We start from the raw sequence: 27,514 nt of genomic DNA, 5'->3' as shown, positions 1-27,514 counted from the left end.
GCACAAGAGCAATGAACAAACAGTGCTGACTCAAAGAAACATGGGAAATTATGCAAAGAAGACAAACACGGTGCTGTGAGAGCAGATAGCAAGGCAGTCTGGTCTCATTGGGATCTGGTCAGTGAAGGTTTCATGAAGGAATTGAGAATGAAGCTGAAACTTGCAGGATGAATATTAATAGCATGTAACTTGGGGAAGTGGCCTGGCCTTCCAAGTGGAAGGAATAGAATGTGCGCATGTCCTGAAGTAGGAAAAAACATGGTTTGTCAAAGGGATGGAGGAGGCCAGAACTCCAGTAAAATAGTCATTCTCTTCACTATTCCAATCTCTCTCTCCTGGTGCTAGAAAAGTCTCTGAGTGTGCCAGATCCTTTGAAACAAAGAAGAGAATTTGGCAGCACATGATCACTGCATGTCTGATGAGTTTTTAGATGGCTGAATGGGAAAGCCTTGGGGTGAGGGGTTTGCTGTAGCTGGTAGAGGGACTTGGACAGCCACTGAGGAGACGGAGAGAAGAGAGCAGAGAGGAGAATGACCTTAGAAATCCTCCCTGGCTTCCTTCAGTCCCCTGACCACAGGGCCTTTGCAGATGTGCTTTCTTTGTTTGGAACCGTCTTCCCACATTTCTTCCCTAAGTTATGCTTCCCCACTCGCCACCCAAACTTTCACATCACACTGGTTTTGTAAAGACCCTTCCCCTTTCCTTAATTTCAACTATCATCTTCAATTATATGGTTTTAGGATTAATGTCTCTTTCTTGCTCACTGTTCTATAAGTGCAGGGAAGCCGGGGCTGCACCTGGTTTTGTGTCCCACTGGATCCCAATAGTACTTGGCTCTTACATTAAATACTCTCAAAATATTTGTGGTGCATAGCTGACCATGTGGCAGATGCCATTAATCTCCGTGACTCAGAAGGCTGAGGCAGGAGATCTGCAAGTCAGAGGCCAACCTCAGCAATTTAGCAAAGACCTCTCTGCAACTTAGCAAGACCCTATATCAAAATTTAAAAAGTGCTGGGGATGCAGGTCATGGTAGGGCGCCCCTGGGCTCAATCTCCACTACCCAAAATCGTGCAGCCGATGAATGGGGTGCAAGAAAAGCATGGCTAATAAAAGTTCTTTATGGAGCACTTTCTATGTGCCCCAATGAGCTGTTTTTCCCCTCTAAGGTTTCACATGTTTATTACAGAACCAATCTACTAGTGCAGAGCATAAAAACAAAAAGAAAATCAGATTCTCAATGAAACATGTCCAGCTGTCCAGACAGTGGTGACCTTTCAGCTCTATACGGTAAGATAGTGACCTTGATAAAGCGCAAATGTGTATGCCATCTCACGTGCAATTCCTTAGACCACTTGGTTCTTTCCCACATCTCCTCTGAATTTATTACCGGTTTTCATCCGAGTCCCTTAGGGGAGTGGGACGATTTTGCTTCTGTTTCTTGTCCAGGAATCGCTTGATCCTGGAAGTCTTATGAGAAGACATGGCAAAGAACGGAGTCCAGCACACACTGCGACAGCGGAGAAAAGGAGACCACTGAGTTCTGTGGTCGCATTATCTTAATCTCCCCGACAACTCTCTGAGGGAGGTAGAGAGGTTTTCCTCATTTTACAGATAAAAAGAATGAACTTGAGATGGTTAAGTGACTTGCTCAAGGTTACTCTGCTGGTGGGAGGTGGGATTCACATCCAGGTTCTTCTGACTCCAAAGTGGCAAGGGGGCGGGAGGTGAGTCCAGGCTGGAGTGGGGGCGCACTCGAGCACTCTGGTTAGCCAGAGAGGGGGCTGGAGACTCCTCGGCCCAGCTCCGAGCCCGAGCCGGTGGTGTAGCGCCCGCCCCCGGTTGCGGGCGCAGGCTGGCGGACGCCTCTGGGCCACGTGGTGCGCGCGGCGGGCGCGTCCGAGGAGCCCGTAGCAGCTCCTGGCTCACAGCGCTCCGGGCTAGGCGAGCGGGAGGACGCCGTGTGCTGGATCGGTGCGGGCGGCAGGGCAGGCGGAGGAGGCGCAGAGAAAGCCGGTCGGCCAGGACGCTGCAGCAGGCGGCGTCGGGGCCGCAGCTTCGGCCCTTGGCGCGCCCCTAGCGCCAGGTTCCTGCGCCCTGGGCGCACGGTGGAGAGGGACCCGGAGTCGATCGCGGGGCCGCCATGGAGCCTGTCCCCTCTGCGGATGCCGAGCTACAGCCCCTGATTCTCACCAACGCCTCGGACGCCTTCCCCAGCGCCTTCCCCAGCGCGGGCGCCAATGCGTCGGGGCAGCCGGGCGCTCGGAGTGCCTCATCTCTCGCCCTGGCTATCGCTATCACCGCGCTCTACTCGGCTGTGTGCGCAGTGGGGCTGCTGGGCAACGTTCTTGTCATGTTTGGCATCGTCCGGTGAGTCCACTGCGGGCTGGCGCCGCGGGACTTGGCCCCGGGGTGAGGATTGTGACCACGGATTTGAGACCTGGGCCTCGACTCCTCCAACCTTCGCACGAGGTCCAGAGGGGAGGGTACTTCTTTTGAGAGTGGGACACAGAAATGAATGTCTTGTGTGAGTGTGTGTGTGTGTGTGTATGTGTGTGCGTGTGTGCGCGCGCGCTTGCTTCTTGAGCTTGCCTAACATTTAATCGTTCGTTTGCATCCCCTTGCTTCTGCACCAGGGTTGTGGGACAGTTTGGCAACAGTTCGTGTCTGACAGTTTGCGAGTGGGTGATTGTGACAGTAAGAGTATATGTTTAGTCCTCTGAAACTTCAGGGGTGGGTGGAGATGCTCTACAGTGCTTTGGGCCTTCCAGGTAGACTGATGAGTATGGACACTATGTAGGTGGTGGGGACAGTGTCATATTTGCACCATGCTGGGGGGGGGTGCACTTACCAAGTCAGATTTGGTAACTATGTTGGGGTCCCCGTGTTGGTGTGTGCTTGTCCCAAACCATCAATTTGTAGTTCTCTCTGAGAATGAGATGTTGACTGTGATGTTTCTTGTCAAACCTCTGAAACCCCAAGGAGAGGGGTCATCCAAAGTGGTTTTGGGCACCGATCTTTGTGCAGCTACATATGCTTGCCAATGGAGAGCCCATGGATACAATGGTCAATGGCTGTGGGCTGTCTAATAGACTCTCTTCTCCCTTCCCCAGTGGCCATCTGGTCAGGAACTCTGGATATGACTCAGAAAAGGCTCTGATCTCCTCATAAATGTCCCTCTCATTTTCTCTCTTTTTTTTTTCCCCAAGACAGCAGTGGTTAGTTTGGGTAGCAGTGGAATTTGTGCTTTTGACCCCCTCAAAGTGAGGTTCTCTTCTTGATATTTGCAGAATGTTCTGAGACCTTGTCAGTCTAAAACATCATCAGTGTTTCCCAGAAGTGGCCCTCCTGATGTCACCCTGCCAGCTCATATCTGGGCAAAAAAGATTGAGAGGAGACTCCCATCCTTAAACAAGATGCCTTGGGATTTGCTGCTGTTTGAAATGGGTCTCCCATGCTGGTTGATCCAGGACCTAATCCTGAACTTTTCTGGGCAATGGTGTTACCAGGTTGGGAAGAGGACAGATCATGGGCTCAGTGGTTAGAGATGTGAACCATGGTCCCAGCCCAGCCTTGAGACCTATGCCTTATTGCTCCTGCCTCAGCCGCCATCTGCCTCAGTTTCCCTATGGAAGAACAGAGACCCAATCTCCTTGGTTGAACAGTATGAATTCCAGAGTGTGGGGGCTCTGCAGGGAAGCATGTTGGAGCATCTAATGGAGTATGTGGGTCTCAGGGGTCTTTGGCATTGATGACCTCTTTGCTCCTCAGGAAGAGTGGAAGGTACAAGGGTTTCCTGAGCCTTTAGTGACTCATCACCAGCTACAGTGGGAAAATTTCCCCAAGCACAGGGAGGGCTGATCTTTGCTTTGTGTTTTTGTCAGTGAATTTCCCCACTCTGTAGGCTTAGAGTTGGGCTGATGTGGGTTTAATCCCTGTTCTGCCACAAACTGGCTTTGTGACATGGGCACATCTCTTACTTCTTTGAGCCTCTGTTTCATCCATAGATGGGGAGATAATAGAACCTCCTTCAGCAGGGTGGTTGTGAGGTGTCAGTGAAGGGGTGTATCTAATGCAGCTGGCTTGGTGCCTGGACCCAATAAATGGAAGCTGTCTGTACAATGAGGAGGAGGAATTTTCCAGATCCTACAGGATCCAGGGTTGATTCAAGAAGGGAACATGAGGGAGGCACTCATCTTAAGGTGGGCCTGAGAGTGGATACAACTCGGAGAGCTACATGCTCTCTAGGGGAGCTCCAGAAACTCAAGTCTGGGAAAAGCTGAGAGTCAGATTGTTCCCATCTCCAGCCTTTTCCCCAGGGCCTCTGGCTGCTGGGCTGATGAGCACAGCTTTCCTAAGACCATTGAGCAAGGGAGGGCCTCCTGCTTCTCAGGGACTGCTCTGGGGAGGCTCTGGGCTCAGCCTGCTGGGTGCATTTCCAGCCAGCCTTTTGGAAATCAATTGTCAAATGTATGCAAATGGCATAGCTGGCTCCATAGGTCCCCATGTTGCTACATTTCCCTGGCCGTCTGTCTATAACAGTCTCTGGGTCTGAATGAGTTAATGCTCACCTATAACCGTGAGCAGTAGGCATTAGGATCACCATCATCCTTGCCCTCATTTTACAGATCAGATGAGGAATCTGCTGCTCATGGAGCAGCCAGGTGACTTGTTCTTTGTTACTGCATCTGGCACCAGACTCAGAGCTAGAGCCCTAATGTTATGACTCCAGATTCAGAACTTTTTCTGAACTACCTGGGGTAGGGGAGAGTCAAAGCATTGCATAGAAGAAGGGTGGGAGAGTCCTGTCCCTCCTCAGAACATGGATCCTCAGAACATGCTGGAGACCCTGAGAACTGGGACCCTATATGTTATTGAGCCCATACATTACAGTCTGCTGTCCTTAGAGGTGGGAGGATGATGGGGGCTAAGAGGCAGGCTCAGCACAGGGCAGTTATCTAAGGGTCGACTTCTTCCAGAAAACTCCCAAGAGCAGTGGAGAGAGGGCAGCTGAGGATGGAGGGAAAAAATCCCCTGGTTCCCTGAAGGACTCCTGGAGCTCTGAGCCACCTTTGATTCCCTGGCCACCCATGCCGGGCCTGGCACAGCCAATAAACAGCCCATGGATTGGTTACATAAAGAAGTGATTGAATGAATTGTGCCAATCAGGCCTGAGCTTTGGCAGCTGAAGGCCGGGGAAGGATCTCAAGGGAAGATCCAGAGGACCCCTGGGGCAGGAAAGCAGGGTAGTGCAGTGGGCAGAGCTGGGGTTCTGGAGTCAGACACGTGAATTCAAATCGGCTGACTGCTTGCTGCGTATGTGGGCTAGCCACTTCTCTATGGAAGCTCACCCCCCACCCAGAAAGTGGGAATAGCAACAAGCCCTCCAAGGGCTGGGATGAGGCTTAAAGGAGATGAAGTATGAAATCTGAGCCTTTGAGACCCTGAGCCCTTTGACAGACACAATATCTTTATTTTATTTTATTTGTTTTTATGTGGTGCTGAGGTTCGAACCCAGTGCCTCACACATACAAGGCAAACACTCTACCAACTGAGCTACAACCCCAGCCCCCCCTGAGCCCTTTGAGAACAGGGAGGGGCTCTGTGTGAAGGAGTGAAAAGAATTAACTCGTTCAAGGAAGTTCCAAGGATGCTGTGCTGGATGCTGAGATCCAACCGTGAGGAAAAAGGAAAAAACCCCAAATTTGCAGCTGTGCCAAGGGCTTGTGGGGTGAGAGAGGGTCTCGCCTAGTCAGAGATCAGAGGTGCACTCTTCAGAGCTGCAGGATGAGGAGACAGAGGTGGAAATGGGAAGAATGACAGGGAGGAGGGCCTGAGAAAAAGAACCAGGAATCTCAGAATGCCAGAGCCCACCGCACGGCTGCACTAACCCCCTCCTCACTCCACGACCCGCCCGAGGAGCCCACTCATCCTTCTGGGTGCATGAGAATCACCCTCTTAGCAGACAGCCTGTGTGGTTCCCAGGAATAAGGTTTCTATGAGGTGCAAGCAGGATTTCTCAGGACAGCGGGTCCCCAGAGTGGAGCATCACCACCTGCTCTGCAGTGAGTCCAGCCTACCAGGGGACTCCAGCGTGGGGGTGCCCCCCGTCCTCAGTGCGGACCTGGACAACCGCTCCTTCTGGGCAGAGCCAGTGCCCTCAGCCGTGCTGACATCTCAGAGAGTTTCCATCAGTGGTCCTTTGGGTATGGTGGAATTAGAGGGTTCAGAAGACCCTTATCTTTGGCAGGTGACCCCCTGTCCCCTCCACTTCCTGCCCCAAACTTTCTGGTTCGCCCATCCTGGACTCTAGGCAGAAGAATGGAGTCAGTCTTTTCCCACCTGGTCTGTTCTAAAGGCTTCCTGCCTCGCTGCCTCTACCTCTCCCGATCCTGGGTTGGGCAGGTTTGCACCTACCGTCTCTACCCTCTCCCAGTGTCCTCTGTCCCTTTCCAGCCCCAGTTTTCCTCTGTGTGACTGTTTCACGTTGAATACTTCTCTGCCCCTTGATCTCTCCTCATCCTGGGTCTCTTCTGGCTTTTCTCCTTGTATCAAATGCCAATTGAGGTCTTTGGCAAGCTGGCTGGACTCCCTGAACCTCAGTGTCTTCATCTGTCAGATGCACCACCTCTTAGGTGCTTGGGTCCTAAAGATTGGATAAGTGATGTTGGTGAAGCAACTTGTTTTCCCTGCCATCCCAGGTGACTGCCACACACAGCAGGGAGGATGGGCCTGGCCAGATGGCCTGGGCTGTGGCAGGGTCACAGTGAATAAGGGGTTCTGGTTGTCCCTTCTGTCTTTTGAAGTGTAAGGAGCTGCCGGGAAAGGGTCTCAAGTATTAACTGCAGAATTGGGAACACTAAGTCCCTGTCTCATTTTGGAGGCCCAGCCTGTGCTGTTTGTCTATTTCTCTCTCCCCTCTTTCTCAGGTTAGGGAAGGGGCTGTTATGGCTTGGATGTGAGGTGTTCCCCAAAAGCTCACATGTGAGACAGTGCAAGAAAGTTCAGAGGAGACAGGATTGGGTTGTAAGAGTCTTAACCCAGTCAGTGAATGACTCCCCTGATAGGGATTAACTGGGTGGAAACCGAAGCGGTGGGGTGTGTCTGGAGGAGGTGGAAATTGGGGTGTGGCTTTGGGTATATGTTTGTATCTGGCCAGTGGGCTCTCTCTCTGCTTCCTGATCACTGTGTGAGCTGCTTCCAGAGGGACTTTGCCGCCATGATGTTCAGTCTCATCTTGATCCCTGAGGAATGGAGCCAGCCTTCTGTGGACTAAGACCTCTGAAACTGTGAGCCCGCAGATAAACTTTCCTCCTCTATAATTATTCTGGTCAGATCTTTTAGTTACAGCAGCAAAAAAGCTGAATAAAACAGGGGCCAAGGGTCTCCAGGCCAGGAGAGATTCTGGTGAGAAAACAGTGTCATGATGAAGGTCACAGTCAGGGGTGAGCTAGTACTGGGTGGGTCTCAATCCCAGCTCTCCCACGTCCTGTTGGTGTGGCTTTGGACAAACAAAATTAACTTCCCTAAGCCTCATTTGCTCATTTGAAAAATTGGGAGGTCATGATTGGTGATTGGGGAGATTAAGTGGGGTTATGCATATAAAGGTCTCAACACAGCACCTGGCACACAGTAGGCCCTTAATGCCACATCCAGTGTGGCCAAACTTGCGGTTCCAGGGAGGGGTGAAGGGGGATAAGAAAAAGCCTCATGCACGCAGATGATTTTGAAGATAAAGCTGGAGTCCTTTGGAGGGCTGCTCTCTGATGGAGAAGCAGATCTAAACAGTGACGCCAGCAATCTTTCTTTATATATGTCTCATTATCAGGTTAATGACTATATGAGCATTATTCTTTGTATTCAGGAAAATTACAGAACTAGAAACACCAATGCAGCTTTTCCACATTTGCAATCCACAGTTGCAATGTGCACTGTTGGGAGCTTTGTGTAGCTCTCGGGGAGGCCCATTGCTTAAAGTTTCTGTTAAGCAGGCGCAGGAACTGCAGAGCTGGTGAAGCATTGTGGTTGTCTAGCAGGAGAATTCCTCTATCCCTGGGAGCTATGTGCTTGAGTTCAAGGTTGAAGCTAACAGGAGTCTTGCACAGAGCCTCCTCATGCAGAGCATTACCAAAGGAGCTAGGCATTCAATGCCTTTGCACAGAACATTCCCAGGCACTAAGCATGCCACAGCCATGAGGTCATCAGAGACCCCCAATCTCAGTCACTGTTCTCCTATTCTCTGTCTCTGCTCTCCACACTTCTATATGTGTCAGTCCCAATTAACCAGTACACCTGCAGCTGCCGCAGGTGGGCAGAGTGGGTGGCTGTTGAGGTCTGATTGTCTTCATTTCCTACCTTGTGCCCTGTCCTTTGTCTTACATGGGCTGCACATTTAGACAGTCAACAAACATTTGCTGATATTGACCCCTGTGCAGGCTCCTAACACAGCCCTGCCTGAGAGCCCCTGGTTAGGTACAGCTTCAGGGACAGGTGCAGGGCTGTGCGGTCCAGTGCAGGCACCTGAACTAGACAGTGGTGGCAATGCCTGGGACCCAGTCATGGAAGGGGAGCTGAAGTTGGTTATATGGAAAGGTAGAGGCTGAACATTCTAGAAAGAAGAAACAGCTTGGACAATGAAAGGACCAGTGGATGATGAGTGATAGAAAGGGCAGGGAGGTTCACTGTGGCCAAGTGGACAGCACTGGACAGGGTGGCTGTGCGGATGGAGAGGCTTCAGGGACAAAAACAGGAAAGGCCTCATGAGCAGATGTCCTCCTCACTGTGGTTGTCAAAAGCAACTGCTGTGCCGAGTGGGATCTGGGTGCCAGTGATGAGCCCGCCACCTTAATTCCTGCCTTCTGAAATTCCTGAGGAGGTACAAATGTTGGAGGAACTTCATGAGCCAGCTCCAGGTAATCGGAAGGGGTCATCTGGGGGTAGGGGACAGAGAAGGACTGGAGACAGGCCTGGTGTGGCTGTGCTGAGGCTCCAGCTGCCAGCCCGGATGTGGGTGCTGAGACTGGGCAGGCCCTTTGGTCCCTCGGTAAGGTCGATCATGCTGGGAAATGAGAGCACTTTGGGTCACAGGCCAGCAGATGAGAATTCGGGAACAATCTGTGCAGAATGATGTTCGAGAGGATGAATTTGCTGTGGGGGTGGACTGGATGGGGAGAGACTCCATGTGGGGGAACCAAAGAGGCTGGTGCAGGGCCGTGGAGAGAGCTCATGACCTTGGACAGGTCATGGAGACTCTGGCTCAGCATCCTCTTTCCGGAATGCAGTGCTGCTTCCTAGCAGGAAGGCGGAGGCTTGGCCCCGGTGACCTCAGGTGAGGCTGAGCAGGGAGAGCAAGCAGCAGCCTGGTCCTGTTCCCTCTGCATCTCTTGGCCTTGCCTGAAGCCTGCCACTTCCTGGGTCTCGGGTTCATTCCCTGGGGAGTGTGTGTGACTCATAGACTCACCAGGAGGAGTCACTGAGTGGCCTCTTCCTGAGCCTCTGCAGCATGCCAGAGGCTTCTCCAAGCTGCACCACAGATCTTCAGCGGGAGCCTTCTGTTCCCGTTCACAGATGAGGACACGGGGCTCCGAGGGAGCAAGTGCTCCTCTCAGCAAGAAGGGCAGAGTCAAGACTTGAGCCCAGGCTGTTCTGACTCCCAAACCACTCATCATCCACTCTGCCTCTGCCAGCCACGAGACCCCTGGGGAATGGAGGCCAGAGCTGGGGATGTCTGGTCAGAGAAGCAGGAAACAAGGGTGGGGAACAGGTCAGAGTTGTCTGCTGACCTCTGAGGCCTGTATGTGGGGCGTGGAGGGCTTCATCACAGAGCCAGGCATTTAGTATTCCATCCATGTTTTCTGAAATTCTGCCTTTCTAGGAGAGGAGTGAGGCTTGCTTCTCATTCATTTGGTGGAGAACTAGAATTATTGGATGGATGCTACAGGGAAACTTTGTCAGCTCCACATTAGAAATTTTCTTTTAGAATAAAGATAACAAGGTAGTTATTTCAGAAAACATGGAGAAGTCTAAGTTGAGACAAATGTTACCCATCACCCTGCCATAGAGAAAGGCTTGGTCATTTTGATTTCCTCTCTTTTTCTGCCCCCGCCCCAATTTTAATGAAATCAGAATCACATAGTGAAATTGGGATCACAGCATATGTGCTTTGTATAGGTCTTTTCACTTATATCACGAGCATGTTCTCATTCTTTGAAAATGTGATTTCTGCAGGGTGCACATTTGTGATTCTAGCTACTTGGGAGGCTGGGGTGGGAGGATCACAAGTTAGAGGCCAGCCTGAGCCAAATAGCAATATCCTGCCTCAAAATAAAATAAAGAGATCTGGGGATGAAGCTCATTGGTCGAGTGCCCTGGGTTTAATTCCCAGTACTGGAAAAACAAACAAATAACAACATGATGTTTTGATTTTTGATGGTTACGTTGTATGAATGTGCTCTATGGCAGTGGGGTGGGTCGTGTTATTTCCAATGTTATGCCAATCTGGTGCTGTTGTGAATATTTTCGAACACATTTTGTGCATATCTTGTATTATTTCCAGAAGAAATGATCCCACAGGCAAAGCTTTCCAACCAGGTATGGGCTGCCGTGTAATGTAGGGAGCTTCCAGTTGTTGAAGATATGTAAGCAGATGTTGGAAAAACCATGAGAAGGAGAGTTGGCGCTGGAGATTCAGTGGAGAAAAGACAAGCGTAACCTAAGGCCCTTCTCACCACAGCTGAGATTCAAAGAAAAATGATTTTCAGATGCTGTGACCTCAGGATGCCCCCACCCCCAGCAGATGTCTGGACTTGAGAGGCAGGGGGCTGGGCAAGGGTAAGGAATGATTTCATTAACCACAGAATCCTGGGACCTGGAAATCAAATTGGCCACCCAGAATATCACAACAGGCACACACAGGAAGAGGGATAATCGCAGGGTAGAACACAAAGCTGGGCTTAAATTAGCAATTTGCCATCAGGCAGTCTGTAGCGGTCCTGTTACCAGTTAGGGGTGTGGGGTGGGCTGGGGTTTCTGGGTTGTGTGCTACTGATTTATAGCTGCTAGTGCAGCTGCAGAAATCAGCGGCTTTGTCTCTGGCCAAGAAGGATGTGTGTGGAAAGAATCTTGTCCTGTACAGCTTTTCCTACTGTTTCTTGAAAAGTGGAAAGAACTTGAACTTCAGAGTCCCATGAGATTAAAAAAAAAAAAAAAAGCCTTATTAAACACACACACACACACACACACACATGGAACTCCTTTTCCCACATAGGTAAACTTGTCACCAAGGCCTAGAATGGTGGAAGACAATTTATCTAAAAACACTTTATTGAGTACTTATTTTGGGCCAAGCACTCTGCTTAGAGATGTATCTATATTATATCTTATCCTGTTTGATCCTCACAGAACCCATAGAAGGGGAGTGTCATCCCCACTTTATAGATGAGAAAACCTGAGGCTCAGAGAAATGATGCAACATGCCCAAAGTCTCAGGGTCAGATGGAAATCAGAAGAGTGTCGTTCTGAGCCCAGAGCCCACACTCGAGACTGTTGCCCTGTCCTCTGCCACCCTTTATGTCAATTCCAGCCCCTCTAACTTACAAATAAGGAAACCAAGCCCTGAAATGGTTTTGTCTTTTGAGTTAGTGGCCACAGGAGGACTGGAACTCACTTTTTCTAATGTCACCCCCTCTCTCCTGGCATCACTTGGCACACTGGGCATCATCTGAGCTCAGGGTGGCCGGGCATGGTAGTGTTTGGGAGCATGAGAAGTGGGTTCTTGCACGAGGAAGCTGGGTCTGGGGGCCGCTGACAACACCTGTCAGACCTGCAGAACCCCAAGTTTCCTGGAGTGGGGCCAGCAGCTGGAGACACAGCCCCCTCCCTCAGAGGCAGACATGCTGGGCTTCAAGTCCAGGTCTCTTGGGCTCAGTGAGCAAGCCTCTTTTCTCCTCTGTGAAATGGAGATGACAGAAAAACACCTCATCTCAAGGTTGTGGCAACGTCTACCTGACAGCTCCTCCTAAGTTCCAGGGACAGTTCCAGGTGCTGGGGACGCAGCCACGATGGAGATTGTCACTGCCCCGGGGGAGCTGACATTCTAGTGGGAAAAGATAGATAATAAGCAAGTAGACATAAGGCCAGGGCCACAAGCAGTGAGGGAAACTCAAGTGGGCCTAGGAGAGACCGTGGTGGGGGTGCAGTTGTGTACGGGAGGGTGGGAGGAGAAAAGTGCTCAGAGGAAGTGTTTATAGGCAGAGGCAGCAGCAAACCCCAAGGTGAAGGGGGATGATGCCTGGTGTTGGCACAGGCCTGGCCCCAGCAGGAAGCCGTAGGTGCTAATGATGTCTTTGGGCTGGTTGCCCAGCACTTGGGGACCAGAGTCAGGGATTAGCCAAGGGAGAATCTGCTTTTCCTGGTCAGACCAGATGCCCCTGCAGGACAGATGGAAGTCATCTGTTTCCCTTGATTATAAAAGCTCATGTGCCCAGAGTCCTGGGAAGTGCCCCACATCTGGTGATTTTCCATTCCTCCCTTGGGGAGCAATGGAGCCATTCTGCTAAACAGGGCAGGTAGCTCTGAGACACTTCCTTCCCCTGCCCAGGCCTGGTCATGCCAGGGAGGAGAGTGCTCCCCAGCAAAACTGGCATATCGACTTGGCATAGGTTACCACCAGAAACAGAATGGCTGCGCTTTCCCTGGCACTGACCAGGTGGCAGCACCTCACATGTATGAGCTCATCTAATTCTCTTAGCTCTTTGAGGTTTTTCTTCATTTAACAGATGAGGAAACTGAGGCTCAGAGATAATTCACTTGCCCAGAGCTACAGATGGGAAGTGGTGGAGTCAGACCACCACTTGAGGCCCCTTGATTCCCAGAGCCCAGGCACGCAAAATGCCCATGAAGCAATGTCCATAAAGAAGGCTGAATTCATACCTCCCAATTCCTGCTGTGAAGAAAAGAACTCTTCGGTACAGCTAGGGATCTGGAGAGGCTATGGAGCAGAGCAGACTTATGTGTTAAAATAATAAACTGTTAATGAATAAAGCAAAAATGACACTGTTGAGTGCCAGGCAGAGAGATGGGACATAAGAAGTACCATACAGCCGGGCACCGTGTGCACGCCTGTAATCCCAGCAGCTCAGGAGGCTGAGGCAGGAGGATTGCAAATTCGAAGCCAGCCTCAGCAACTTAGCAAGGCTCTAAGCAAGTTGGCGAGACCCTGTCTCTAAATAAAACATAAAAAGGGCTGGGGATGTGGCTCAGTGGTTAAATGCCCCTGGGTTCAATCCCTGGTACCAAAAAAAAAAAAAGAAAGAAAAAGAAAAAAAGAACTACAACACAACATGGCCAAAGGCCTGAGTCTACTTGAGCTTTGGGGAACTGATTTTGATCTAATTCTGTCCACTCTGCACACCTGGATGAACCCCTCACTTCTGTGGGCCACAATTTCCTTCTGTGATCAAAACGGGAATATGCTGAGGCCCACCTCCCGGGCAGGGAGGGTACAATTTGAACAACAGTATGTGTATGAAGTGCTCTGCTCGGGACTTTCCTGGCCATTTGTCCTCAAAAAGAGTCCCTTGTGGGGGACGGGTTGGGCAAACTGTGTCACATCCACATATTGATCACAAAGACTAATAAACTTATGGGCATTCTTTTTATATGGAATTGTGGGATCGGATCATCAACTTGGCAAAGAGGAAACCCTCAAAGTCATTAAAAACTTGGAAATGAGCCAAGTGCAGTGGCACTTGCCTGAAATCCCACCAACACAGGAGGGTGAGGTAGGAGGATCCTGAGTTCGAGGCCAGCCTCAGCAACTTAGCAAGACCCTGTCTCAAAATGAAAAATAAAAAAAGGGCTGGGTCTGTGGCTCAACGGTAGAGTACTTGTCTAGCAGGTGAGAGGCCCTGGGTTCGATCCTCGACATCACATAAAAATAAATAAATAATAAAAGTATTGTGTCCAACTAAAAAATAAATATTTTTAAAAAATAAATAAATAATAAAAAGGACTGGGGCTGTAGCTCAGTGGTAAAGTGCCCCTGGGTTCAATCCCCTGTACTAGAGAGGGGATAAAAGGCATCTGTCTGTACAGGAAGCGTTAAGTGCAAATCTCAAATCTTCAGGACACTTCTATGAGGTATTAACAATTTAGTGTGCCCAATTTATAGGTGAAAAAACTGAGACTCACAGAGGAAAGATGTTTGACTGCAGCCAGCCCTCTTGTCATCCTGTCACCTTGCCTCTCATCACATTGACCCCTCCATCAACCCAGCCTGGTGGTGATTGTCATTGCTTTTTTACTGGATGAGGGGACTGTGTGGCTCCCTGGCACCAGCCTTAGCCTGGAGCAAGGGCTTTGGGTCTATATCAGTCACGGTCCTATCAGAGTAAAAGGACCACTGGGACATATTTCTTTTTCTTTTTTTTTTTTTAAGTATATATTTATTTTAGTTGTAAATGGACCTTTATTTTATTTATATGTGATGCTGAGAATCGAACCCAGGGCCTCACACATGCTAGGCAAGTGCTCTACTACTGAGCCACAACCCCAGCCTCAAAATGGGACATATTTTTAGGCGTTAGCTTCTGCAGTTGTAGGGTCTGAAAGGCAAGCTGGTATCTGCAGGGCAGGCAGTGGGGCTGGACAGCCTCAGGCCAGAGAGAGTGCTGTGGACCTGTCCCTGGGTGGGATGTCTGCTCCCTCTGGAGACCTCAGTGTTGTTCTTAACACCTTCAGCTGATTGGAGGAGGCACCCCAGATGGCCAAAGAGAATCTCCTTTACTTAAAGTCAACTGGTCGGCAGTGTGAGCCCCATCTACTAAGAGCTATCACAGCCACGCTGGGGGAATGTTTGATTGACTAGCTGGGGACTGGAACCTCGCCACCCTGACACGAGTCAGACAGACTTGGGCTTGGTCCTGGTACTACAGCCTGTGGGTGGTGTGACATTGGGAACATTTCTTGGCCTTCTGACAAATGTCTTGGTTGTGCTCTCTGTGGTCAGTTGTTAAATTCATGGATGTGAATCAAGTGTCTCTCCAGTGCTTGTCACTTAGGAAAAGGGGGAACTATATTAGCATATTTTCTGTTAATAATAACACAATTACCACAGACTGGGTAAGTTATAAAGAAAAAAGGTTCATTTTGGCTCATGGTCCAAGACTGTGAGACCACATCTGGTTGATGGCCTTTTTGCTGGCGGAGTCTTCGAGTGGTGCAGGGCATCACCAGATCACATGGCAAGAGAAAGGGAACATGGGTGTGTATTTGTGTCTGTTCTTATCTTTCTCCCTCCTCTATTTTTAAAAAATATTTTGTTTAGTTGTAGTTGGACACAATACCTTTATTTTATTTTTATGTGGTGCTGAGGATCGAACCCAGCGCCCAGCATGTGCTAGGCGAGCACGCTACTGCTGAGCCACAACCCCAGCTCCTCCCTCTTCTTTTTTTTTCTTTTACTTTTTTTTTTTGTGGGGGGAGAGGGGGTCCTGCTTTGTTGCCCAGGCTGGCCTCAAACTTCTGGACTCAGTTGAGCCTCTTGCCTTAGCCTCCTGAAAAACTGCAACCCCAGGCGAGTGCTATCTGCTTTTTCTCCCTCTTATAAAACCACCAGGATTCAATCATGGGGGCTCCCTTGATTACCTTTTCTTAATTAGCCCCCAGAGGGCCCCCCCAACACCATATTTGGCCTATTTCCATCCTCCTAATGCCTCACAATGGGCATCAATTTTCAACCCATGAAGCCTTGGGGGACACACTTAGTCCATATCCAAACCACAACAGAGACACATACAGAAACAGATGGTCATGAAGCAATGTTCTATAATTGTGGTGCCGGGACTTATTTCTGAGTTGCTTTTCCCTTTACCGGTTGCTGCCTGAGGGCAGGAGCCGTGTTCATTTATCTATCTTGTTTCCTGGTTCAGGTCCTGACCCTAAGGGAGGCATCTACTAAATATTTCTTTTTTGATAATGAGGATTGAACCCAGGGTTACTTAACCACCGAGCCGTGTCCCCAGCCCCTTTGTAAATTTTATTTTCTTTTTCTTTAATTATATGTTTTGTTTTGTTTTTTAATATTTATTTTATTTTTTTTTAGGTGTAGATGGACACAACACGAGGCCTTTATTTTTATGTGGTGCTGAGGATTGAACCCTGGTTCCACCCGTGCTAGGCGAGCGTTCTACCGCTGAGCCACAATCCCAGCCCTTATTTTTCTTTATTAGATTATTTATTTATTCTAATTTGTTACATGATGGCAGAATGCAATTCATTTCATATTACATATACAGAGCACAATTTTTCAAGTCATTGGTTGAACACAAAGTAGTTTCACACTATTCATGTCTTCATACATTGAACTTAGGGTAATAATGTCTAACTCATTCCACTGTCATTTCTACCTAGTGGCCTCCTCCCTTCCCCTCTCTCCCCTTTGTCCTATCTAAAGTTCCTCCATTCCTCCCATGCTCCCGCCCACACACCTCATTGCCATTATGAGTCAGCATCTTCATATCAAAGGAAACTTTGGCCTTTGGTTTTTTGGGATTGGCTAACTTCACTTAGCATTATATTCTCCAACTCCATCTATTTACCTGCAAATGCCATGATGTTATTCTTTTTTAATACTGAGTAATATTCCATCGTGTATATATACCAAAGTTTCCCTATCCATTCATCTACTGAAGGGCATCTGGGTTGGTTCCACAATTTAGCTATTGTGAATTGCGCTGCTATAAACATTGATATGGCTGTGTCCCTGTAGTATGATGTTTTTAAGTCCTTTGGGTATAAACCGAGGAGTAGGATAGCTGTGTCAAATGGTAGTTCCATTCCAACTTTTCCAAGGAATCTCCATACTGCTTTCCAGATTGGCTGCACCAATTTTCAGTCCCACCAGCAGTGTATGAATGTGCGTTTTCCCCCCACATCCTCGCCAACACTTATTGTTGTTTGTATTCTTTTTTTTTTTTTTTAACTCAATGCCTTTATTTTTATGTGGTGCTGAGGATGGAACCCGGGTCCCGCCCATGCTAGGCGAGTACTGTACCGATAAGCCACAACCCCAGCCCCTGTTGTTTGTATTCTTGATAGCTGCCATTCTGACTGCAGTGAGATGAAATCTTAGAGTAGTTTTGATTTGCATTTCTCTAATTGCTAGAGACGTTGAACATTTTCTCACCATGCACAAAACTCAACTCAAAGTGGATCAAGGACCTAGGAATTAAACCAGAGACCTTGCACCTAATGGAAGAAAAAGTAGGCCCATCATATTGGATTAGGCCCCAACTTCCTTAATAAGACTCCTATAGTGCAAGAATTAAAACCAAGAATCAATAAATGGGATGGATTCAAACTGAAAAGCCTCTCAGCAAAAGAAACAGTGAGGTGAATAGAGAGCTTACAGAATGGGAGCAAATCTTTACCACAAACACATCAGATAGAACACTAATCTCTAAGATATATAAAGCACTCAAAAACCTTAACACCGTAAAACCAAATAACCCAATCAATAAATGGGTCAAGGAACTGAACAGATACTTCTCAGAAGAAGATATACAATCAATCAACAAATATATGGAAAAAATGTAAATTTTATTTTGAGACAGGTCTGGCTAAATCCTTAGGGCCTCACTAAGTTGCTGAGGTTGGTCTCAAACTTGCAATCTTCCTGCCTCAGCCTCCCGAATTGCAAATATTTTTTTTCTTTCCTTCCTCCCTCCCTCCCTTCCTTCCCCAAGGATTAAACCCAGGGGTACTTAACCACAGAGCTACATCCCCAGCCCCCAACCACCTTTTAAATTTTTATTTAGAGACAGGCTTTTGCTAAGTCAATAGGGGCTTACTAAGTTGCTGAGGCTGACTGTGAACTTGCAATCCTCCTGCTTCAGCCTCCTGGGCCACTGGCAGAGTCTCAGTATTTCTTAAATATCAAATTGGCACTTTGTTATTGAGATCCCCTCTGTGCAGTTGCTGGGGTATGCAATAAAAATCTTCCAGTTAGAGACGAGGGGGAAATATGTGTAGGAATCTCAGAGGTGCCCCTGGTTTTTCAGCTTAGTAATTCTTTCCTCCAGGAAGCCACTGATGGCTGTAGCCAACTCAACCCTCCTCTGGGTTTCCATGGTGTCCCCCAACGAACAGGGACCATGCACTATTTCAAACACTTGATTATTCATCTGTCTCTCTCTCTCTCTCTCTCTCTCTGCCCCCATGAGTGGGTGTGGAGTCAGGAAACTATCTTTTATTTAGAGTTGGAGCCCCAGCAGAGGCTGTGACACTCAGGTGGCATGCCAGTAGGTGTTTATAGGAAGGTCACATCCTGTTGCCAGAATCGCAGGCAGTGATATGTCACACTTGTGGATCCTGCTCCCTGGGGGCCTCCGTGTGTCTGGCTGCCCACTTTGTGGTCCAGCCATCCATAAACCAGAGCAGGGCCAGGGCGGTGGAGACCTGCTTGAGCCTGCCGTGGTTCTTGAACTGAACGAAGAGAGACATCTGTGCTGTTTATTGCTGAGTGGGACCCGCCTGGCCTCCCCACTCATGCTTAACTCAGGGACTCTTTATCTCCAGGTCCCAGCCCTTTATCTTCCACTGTGACATGCTCACTGAGCTTTGTTATAATTAACCACTTTCCTTCCTGAGGCTTTGCCAAAACTGAGACAGCTAATTAATTTCTGGCCTCTTGCCACCCCTGTTAAATGGTGGGCAGGGACACAGCTTGCAGCCCTGGCTGCCCAGCCGGGCTTGTTTTGCCCATCAGGAGAGCAATCACCCTTTGTCTGCAAATAGAGGGAGCCCCAGCTGGACCCCAACTGCTGGCAGTTGCTTTGTTTAAGCTATTTGTTCCCTGAAGTGGCAGAGACTTCCCGATCGCTGCTGTAAGTGTGTCTTTATAAAACAAAAGAATTGAATTTTTTTTTCTTTTTAATATAGGAAGAAGAGAGGGTAGTGGTCAGGCATGTGGGCTCTGGAGTTTGAGAGACCTGAGGCACAACCGAGAGCCTGGGCTAGCTGTGTGCCTTTTGGCAAATCACTTCACCTCTCTGAGCTTCAACATTCCACACCTGTAAGGTGGGACTGATAATACCTCCGTGGTGTTTGTGCAGATTCATTGGAATAGTGAATTCAAGCAGGGAAGGTGACACAGTACACACTTGAGATATTTTCACCCACCACTTTTACTTTTAGTGCCAATATACCATATTCTTTTTTTTTGTTGTTGTTATTTCTTTTTTTTTTATTGGTTGTTCAAAGCATTACAAAGCTCTTGACATATCATATTTCATACATTAGATTCAAGTGGGTTATGAACTCCCATTTTTACCCCAAATACAGATTGCAGAATCACATCGGTTACACATCCACATTTTTACATAATTCCATATTAGTGACTGTTGTATTCTGCTACCTTTCCTATCCTCAACTATCCCCCCTCCCCTCCCCTCCCATCTTCTCTCTCTACCATATTCTTTTTTCCATATTTTAATTGGTATCTTATAATTGTTCGTAATGGTGAGATTTGTTGCTATATGGTTATACAGCACACAGTGTAACAATGTAATTTAACTGATATAATTCCCCAGTTTTTCCCCTTTTTCTCTCCTCCTCCCCCCTGCTCCCTTTCCTCTACTCTGCTGATCTTCCTTTGATTTGATTTTCATGCGACCCCCCGCCCCGCCTCCCCGTGACCTTTCTTTTCTTTTAGCTTCCAAATATGAGAGAAAACATGTGACCCTGGACTTTCTGAGTTTGGCTTATTTTACTTAACATAATGCTCTCAAGTTCCATCTGTTTTCCCGCAAATGACATAATTTCATTCTGGGTTTTTTTTTTTTTTTTTTTTAGGTAGCAGGGATTGAACTCAGGGGCATTCAACCACTGAGCCACATCCCCAGCCCTATTTTTTGTATTTTATTTAGAGACAGGATCTCACTGAGTTGCTTAGCGCCTCTCTTTTGCTGAGGCTGGCTTTGAACTTGCAATCCTCTCGAAACTCTGGGATTATAGGCGTGTGCCACCGCACCTGGCTCATTCTTCATTATGGCTGGATGAAGTTGTGTATATATACTGCATTTTCTGTTTCCATTCATCTATTGACAGATACCGAGGCTAGTTCATACTTCGGCTCTTGTGACTAAACATGGGCATGCGAGTATTGCTACAGTATGCTGACTTTAATTCTTTAGGATAAAGGCAACATGCTGTATTTTTGATGAGGAGAGACCTTTTTTTTGGGAAGATAGGAAGGGAAACAACTTTTTTTTTTTTTTTGCACTGAGGATTGAATGCAGGGCCTCACACATGCTAGGCAAGGCTCTTCTACTGAGCTACCTCCCCAGCCTGGCGGGCCATTTTAATAGTCATTACTTCTGTATTTTAGGCCATACCAGTAAAATGGACAACCCCTCTCTAATAGTCTCCTAGGGCTGCTGTAACATATTGCTGTAAACTTGGTGACTTGAAACAACAGAAATTGTTAGAAGGCTAGAAGTCTGAAATCAAGGGGTCAGCAGGGCCTCATTCCCTAGAGAAAGACTTCTTTGCCTGGTTTCTGGTTGCTGGTGATCCTTAGTGTCCATTGTGTGTAGCTGCTACTATTTTTTTTTTTTTTGTACTGAGGATGGAACTCAGAGGCACTCGACCACTGAGCCACATCCCCAGCCCTATTTTGTATTTTGCTTAGAGACAGGGTCTCACTGAGTTGCTTAGCGCCTCATCTTTGCTGAGGCTGGCTTTGAACTTATGATCCTCCTGCCTCAGCCTCCTGAACTGCTGGGGATTATAGGTGTGCAACGTCCAGCTGTCCTCTCCTTTTCTTCTTCTTCTTTCTTTTTTTTTTTTTTTTTGGTCCTGGGGATTGAACCCAGGGTGCTTTTCCACTGAGCCACATCCCCAGCCTTTTTTTTATTTTGTGTTTTGAGACAGGGTCTCACTAAATTGCTAAGGCTGACTTTGAACTTGCAATCCTCCTGCCTGGGCCTTCTGAGTCACTGGGATTACAGGTTACAGATGTGCACCACTGCCCCCAACTCTCTCCTCTTCTTATAAGGATACTGGTCTTATTATCCCACCCTGATCTAGTATGACTTCATTGTGACTAATTGCGCCTGCGATTAGTTACAATTTTCTTTTTCTGCCCTCACCATGAAGCTTCCTTCCAGTTCTGAGGTTCTGGGAATTTTTTCCCAAGGAGACTATCTATGTACCCAGAGAAGTTTATCATAGCATTATTTATAATAGCAACAAAAAAGTGGAAACAGCCTACATATCCTTCAGTAGGGGATTTTCTTTTATTTATTTATTTATTTTGCAGTGCTGGGGATGGAACCCAAGGCCTCCTGCATGCTAGGTGGGTGCTCTACCACTGACCTACATCCCAAGTCCCAAAAGGGGATTTATGAGGGAACTTTACTCAGGAGCCATCTAGGAGACTAGATCTAGACCATAGTTTTTTTTTGTTTGTTTGTTTGTTTTACGGTCCTTGAGTTAATTTTTTTTTAACACTTTTGCAGGCTTTTTTTTTTTTTTTTAAAGGAGAAGAATATGTAACAGAGACCTTATGTGGTCTACAAATTCTAATTGTTTCTTGGCCCTTTGCAGAATAAGTTTATTGACCCCTGGGTCAGAATAACAACCAGTCATCAAGATTAATTTGTATCAATAGATATGGAAAGATGGTCATAGTATATTTCTTTCTTTCTTTCTTTTTAAATTTTCTTCATTGTAGATGGACACAGTATATTTATTTACTTTTATGCAGTGCTGAGGATTGAACCCAGTGCCTTATTCGTGTGAGGCAGGCGCTCTACCACTGAGCCCCAGCCCCAGCCTGGTCACAGTGTGTGTGTGTGTGTGTGTGGGTGTATTTATTTATTTTAATCTTTATTTATGTCTCAGTATATTTCTTAAAATTTTTTTTTTAGGGCTGGGATTGTGGCTCAGTGGTACACATGTGAGGCACCAGGTTCAAGTCTCAGTATCACATACAAATATATAAAACTAAAAAAAAGATCATCAACAACTAACAGAAATATTAAAAAAAATTAGTTATAGATGGACACATGCCTGTATTTTATTTTTTTATTTTTATGGGATGCTGAGGATTGAATCCAGTACCTCACATGTGCTAAGCAAGTGCTCTACCGCTGAGCCACAACCCCAGCCTAAGGTCACAGTGTATTTTTGAGAGGAACAGCTGTCTAACAGTGTTACAGCAAGCTCTTCTTTCTATAAAATGGTCTTCATGGTATCTGTAATGATGGCTTATAATGTTAACAGTGGTTTTAAAGCTTTCTTTATGAAATGTTTTTTTTTGTTGTTGTTGTTTGAACATTTTATATTGAGCAGCTGCTATTTTTGAGAGCTGAAGAAGCATTTAGGAATAAAATTAATTCTGAATACTCCAGCGACCTGCCCTGGATTTGGTCAGGGACCCTCTGGGTTTCAATCTGGGCTGAAGCTGTTCTGTGTTTGGATCCTGAGGGGCCACAAGTTGGATTTGACTAAGTGTTGAAGCTATTGTTTTGTTTGTTTATTTGTTTTGGTTTAGGTCTCTTGCCTTCACTTTGACCCCATGGGCTGTTGTGCATAAGTGGGGGGAAAAAAACCCTCAGTTTTGTTAGAAACATATTAGCTCGCTTGGATAAATGATCTGAGTGAATGCTTCTACAGAGCTGAGTCACTTCAGACTCAGGGCAAACAGGGTCAGGCCCAGGCGTCCTGCAGGGCAGTGGGGTTGGTCCAGGTTGAGGTGGAGGAGGGAGGAAGGACAGAGAGAGGGGGTGGGGGAGAAGCAATGTCCTGATTGATGTCTTTGGTCTGTGACTCTTCCAAGGATCAGGGCACCTTGACACCCGGCACCCAGGGCTCCTCCCGTGAACACTATGTGTACCACGCCTGAGCTGACTGCTGGGACACAGTGTGAGTGGGACATAGCTCTTGCCTGGAGGCTGTCCTGTCCAGTGGGGGGGTAGAGTGTGTTCATCCCACAGGTATGATGGGAGCTCCTGCTCTGGGCCAGGCACTGCTGTAGCGTCTAGACTCAGGCGTGAGTAAAACGAGTACCAAGGAGACTACTGTCCCCGAACCCCCAAAAGAGAAGCTGAAACAGAAGCCCCAGAATTTCGGGGACGAACACTGGTCTGTCTCCCCTCCCCCACTTTCTGACTGCAGCCTCGCACAATGGCAATCTGCTGTCTGTAAACTGGGGATAATAAATACTGCCTACCTCATGGGGTGCCGAGAGGATTAAGTGCTATAAAACGCCCTTCCCAGTGCCAGGCGCACAGTAAGTACCCAGCAGATGTTTATTATCTATTAAGAAGCAAAATAAAGCACAGGTGTACATAAATCTTGCCAGAGAAAGCCCTGGCACAGAGTTATTGTCCATAAATACTGGACAGAGGTGTACATTTGGTTCTGAGCTGATTTCTCCTGGCCCCAGGCAACCCCCCCCCCCCCCCCCCCCCGCCCATTGTACCTGTGGCATTGTTCTGAGATTTCTTTCAAATCCTGGGGCCACAGGAGCATCAGGGAATGTGTGAAGAATAGCTGGACTTTGTGGAGCAAACCCACCCTGGATCAGCTTTCTTTACTCAGTCCTGGCCTCCGGACTGAGCCCCTTGCGGGGGCCACTGTTTAAAAAGCTGAAACAGGTGGCAAGGAAGCCGGGGAACGTGAACTTCAAAGCACTGATGTGCGTGTTTAAGAGCCTGTGCTCTGGAAACCAGATAGATCTGAGTTGGGATCTTGTTGTTGTCCCTTCCTACCTGCGTCCCTTTCAGTAAGCCATCTCTTCAGCTCACCTGTGGCAGGTGTTTGTTTGCACTAACCCTCAAGGGTTAATAGGATGAAATGAGATCAGGCACTTGCTGTGCTTGGCATTGCGCACCTGGCACCTGAAGGAAAAGACACTCTGAGAATATTGTTCAAGAAGCTGTCAGACCAGCACATCTGTGCCTGGTACCCAGGAGGGAGCATATCGACCTTCTGGGCTTCAGAAATTAAGATGTCAGCCTCTCTGACCAACAGCTCTGGGTTCCCTGGGGAGAAAGTTCTTACAAGGACCTTATTTGTCATTCTGCATGAGGCTATTCAGCTGGCTCTCCAGAGGCCCGAGACCTGGGGACGAGTGTAGATTGAATGTAGCCCTGATGGTGCAGGCCTGTGGGCAGAGGGACTCACTCACCCAGCACACCCGAGCTGTGTCAAGTTGAAAGAAAATTAATAGAAGTGGTGATGATCTTCTGCCATGGGGCTGGTTTGATGGAACGTGGAGTGGATTTAGGGCTCGGAAATGAACCTGTTCCACCACTTGGTGTTTTAAGTGAAGGAAGAGGGCTGAGAGAGATGGTTGGGAGCAAATGCCCCAGCAGCTGCATAATTCAACAGGAGCTAATGGGGATTTGGACTTTGCAAAGGGTTTCTAAAAGCATCTCAGAGTCACGAGAAGTTCAGCCACAGCTTTCTCATCCTCACCCCCTGCGTCGGGTCCAATGGGTAAGTTTTAATTTTTTTCCTGCAGTGTCAGGGATCAGACCCAAGACCATGTGCATGCTGGGCAAGTGCTCTGCCCCCGAGCCATACTCCCAGCCCCCAGAGGAAAGTGATGGAACCCTAAGAGAAAAAAGCAGAACAAATATCAAGGGGAGAACCAAAGGGCTGCTGATTTCCATCTTCAGGATGGCCCGTAAGTGCGACATTTTCCCATGTATTGGCCTCTAAACAGCATCTGACACCAAAATTTCTAATGAAGAAATACTCAGAAAGGTGAAGTGAAGTTCAAGATCACTTAGCTTTGTATATTAAGGAACTAGTACCTGTTTTGCTCTGTTTGTTTTGAGAAGGGGCTTTTGCTACGTTGCTCAGGCTGATCTTACACTTCTGGACTCAAGTGATCCACCTGCTTTGGCCTCCCAAGTAGATGGGACTACAGGCACATGCCACCATGCCTGGCTCAGGGGCCAAGATCGGAATGGCTCTAAGGACTTCCTTACTCCATTTTCAAGCTTATGAAAGAAATACTGTGAGAGCTCTTGATTATCTTTTGTGTTCCTCCACCTCAAATTTGTATGTTGAAGCCCTAACTCACCTCCGCTATGATGACATTGGGACTCCTCTGGTTGCTTTTTTGTACTGGGGATTGAACCCAGGGATCCTTTACCACCGAGCAACATTTCCAGCCTTTTTGTTTTGTAATTTGAAGACAGGGTCTTGCTAAGCTGCCTAGGGCCTCACTAAGTTGCCAAAGCTAGCCTCAAACTCACAATCCTCCCTGCCTCAGCTCCAGAATTGCTGGATTACAGCCATGCACCACTATGCCTGGTGCCAGTCCCCCCCCCCCACCATAACTGTTTCTTGCTTTGATCTGTAATTTATATATGATAGCCCCAGACCCAAACATTTGGTTTTTCTCTTCTGACTTTGTTATTCCTTCAGTATTTATGTCAAGAGAGATTTGTTCTCCCAATAAAATATGTAGTTTGACTTTCGTCCAGTACACCTAGGCAAATATGCACAATGTAAACAACAACCACCAGACATGGTAGTGCATGCATGTAGTCCCAGCTACTTGGGAGGAAGAGGCTGGTGGATTACTGGAGCCTAGGAGTTCAAGGCCACTCAGGGCAACATAGCAAGACCCTATCTAAAACCAAAACCATGTTAAGTATTTTTAAATGTGTGGTATATTATGTTATGTTGTGCAACTCTTACCACCATCCACCTCCAGAACTTGTTTATCTTCTCAAACTGAAACTCCATACTCATTAGACAATGAATCCCTAAACTCTTCTTCCCCAGCCCCCGGAAACTGCCATTCTTTCTGACTCTAATGAATCTGAATCCTTTAAGTACCTCATGTAAATGAAATCATACCCTATTCACTAGTACTGGAAATTAAACTCAGGGACATTCAACCACTGAGCCACATCCACAGCCCTATTTTGTATTTTGCTTAGAGACAGGGTCTCACTGAGTTGCTTAGTGCCTCGTTAAGTTGCTGAGGCTGGCTTTGAACTCGAGATCTTCCTGCCTCAGCCTCCTGAGCTGCTGGGATTACAGGTGTGCGCCATCACACCCAGTTTAGTCACTGTTTTTGACTGGCTTATGGCCTCAAGGTTCATCCATGAGGCTTGTGTCAGAATTTCCTTCTGGGGCCTTGGGTGTAGCAGTGGATAGAGCACTTACAAAGCATGTATGAGGTCCTGGATTCAATCCCCAGAATCCCCAGGAAAATAGCCTCTTTCCTCTCTAAGAAATAATAATGTCCCATTATATATAGTTGTGCATCCCTAATCTAAAACCTCGAAATCTGATATGCTCCAAGATCCTAAACTTTTTGAGTATCAATGATACCACCCAAATGGAAGATTCCATACCTGATCTGTGATGGGTCACAGTCAAGAAGCAGATGCACTAAAAATACTGTTTAAAATCATCTTCAGGGTGCTGGGGTTCTGGCTCAGTGGTAGAGTGCTCGCCTCGAATGTGCAAGACCCTGGGTTCGATCCTCAACACCACATAAAAATAAATAAGTGAAATAAAGGTGTTGTGTCCAACTACAACTAACAAATAAATATTAAATAAATAAATAACACAAAATAATCTTCAGGCTATGTGTATATGAAACATAAATTAATTTTGTGTTTAGACTTAGATCCCATCCCCAAGGCATCTCCTTATAAATAGGCAAATATTCCCAAATCTGAAATCTTTTTGTGTTTGGTACCATGGCTTGACTATTTTACTTAGAGGCAAAGTCTCACACAATTGCTTAGAGCCTTGCTAAGTTTCTAAGCCTGGCTTTGAACTCACGATCCTCTGCCTTAGCCTCCCAAGCTGCTGGGATTACAGGAATGCACTACTGCGCCCAGTTTCAAATCTGAAATCTGAAACACTTCTGGTCCCAAGCATTTTCAATAAGGGTTATTCAACCTATACCACATTTTATTTATCCAGTCATCTCTCAAAGGGACACTTCCCTTTTTGCCCCTCTGAACAATGCTGCTATGAATATGCATGTACTGACATCTCTTCTAGACTGTTTTTGACAGGCGTGGTGGCTCATGCCTATAATCCCAGAAACTCGGGAGGCTGAGGCAGAAGAATTGCAAGTTCAAGGTCAGCCTTAGCAATTTAGCAAGATGCTGAGTAACTTAGTGAGACTCTGTCTCAAAATTAAAAAAAAAAAAAAAAGGACTGGGGATGTGGCTCAGTGGTTAAGTGCCCCTGGGTTCAATCCCTGGCACTTCATCCCTCCCACCAGAGTCTGCTTTCCATTATTTTGTGTGTCTCCCCAGAAGATTAATTACTAAATCATATGACATTTCTATTTTCAATTTTTTGAGGAATTGCTAGGCTGTTTTTCATAGCAACTGCACCATTTTCCATTCCCACCATAGCACTCAAGGGTTCCACATCTTTGCCAATACTTGTTTTCTATTGTTTTTTTTTTTTTATATCTAATAGTCATTCTAGTAGGTGTGAAGTGGCATCTCATTGTGCTTTT

General features: G+C 47.3%; 1 protein-coding gene across 1 annotated transcript in view; it reads left to right on the top strand.

The window, feature by feature from the left end:
• Positions 1 to 1,958: 1,958 nt before the first annotated feature.
• The window catches only part of Oprd1 (opioid receptor delta 1), a 44,016-nt gene continuing 18,460 nt past the window's right edge, over positions 1,959 to 27,514 (top strand). Inside the window, exon 1 of the mRNA XM_046468367.2 lies at positions 1,959 to 2,370. Within this exon, the coding sequence (XP_046324323.2) occupies positions 2,144 to 2,370 (227 nt within the window). The 5' untranslated portion in view covers positions 1,959 to 2,143. The remainder of the gene's footprint in view (positions 2,371 to 27,514) is intronic.

The sequence above is a fragment of the Marmota monax genome, unplaced genomic scaffold (assembly GCF_021218885.2).
Source record: "Marmota monax isolate L192 unplaced genomic scaffold, Marmota_monax_Labrador192_F-V1.1 WCK01_AAM20220418_F8-fsc00008, whole genome shotgun sequence".
Classification (NCBI taxonomy): Eukaryota; Metazoa; Chordata; class Mammalia; order Rodentia; family Sciuridae; genus Marmota; species Marmota monax.
This window is presented reverse-complemented; position numbering and strand designations above follow the sequence as displayed.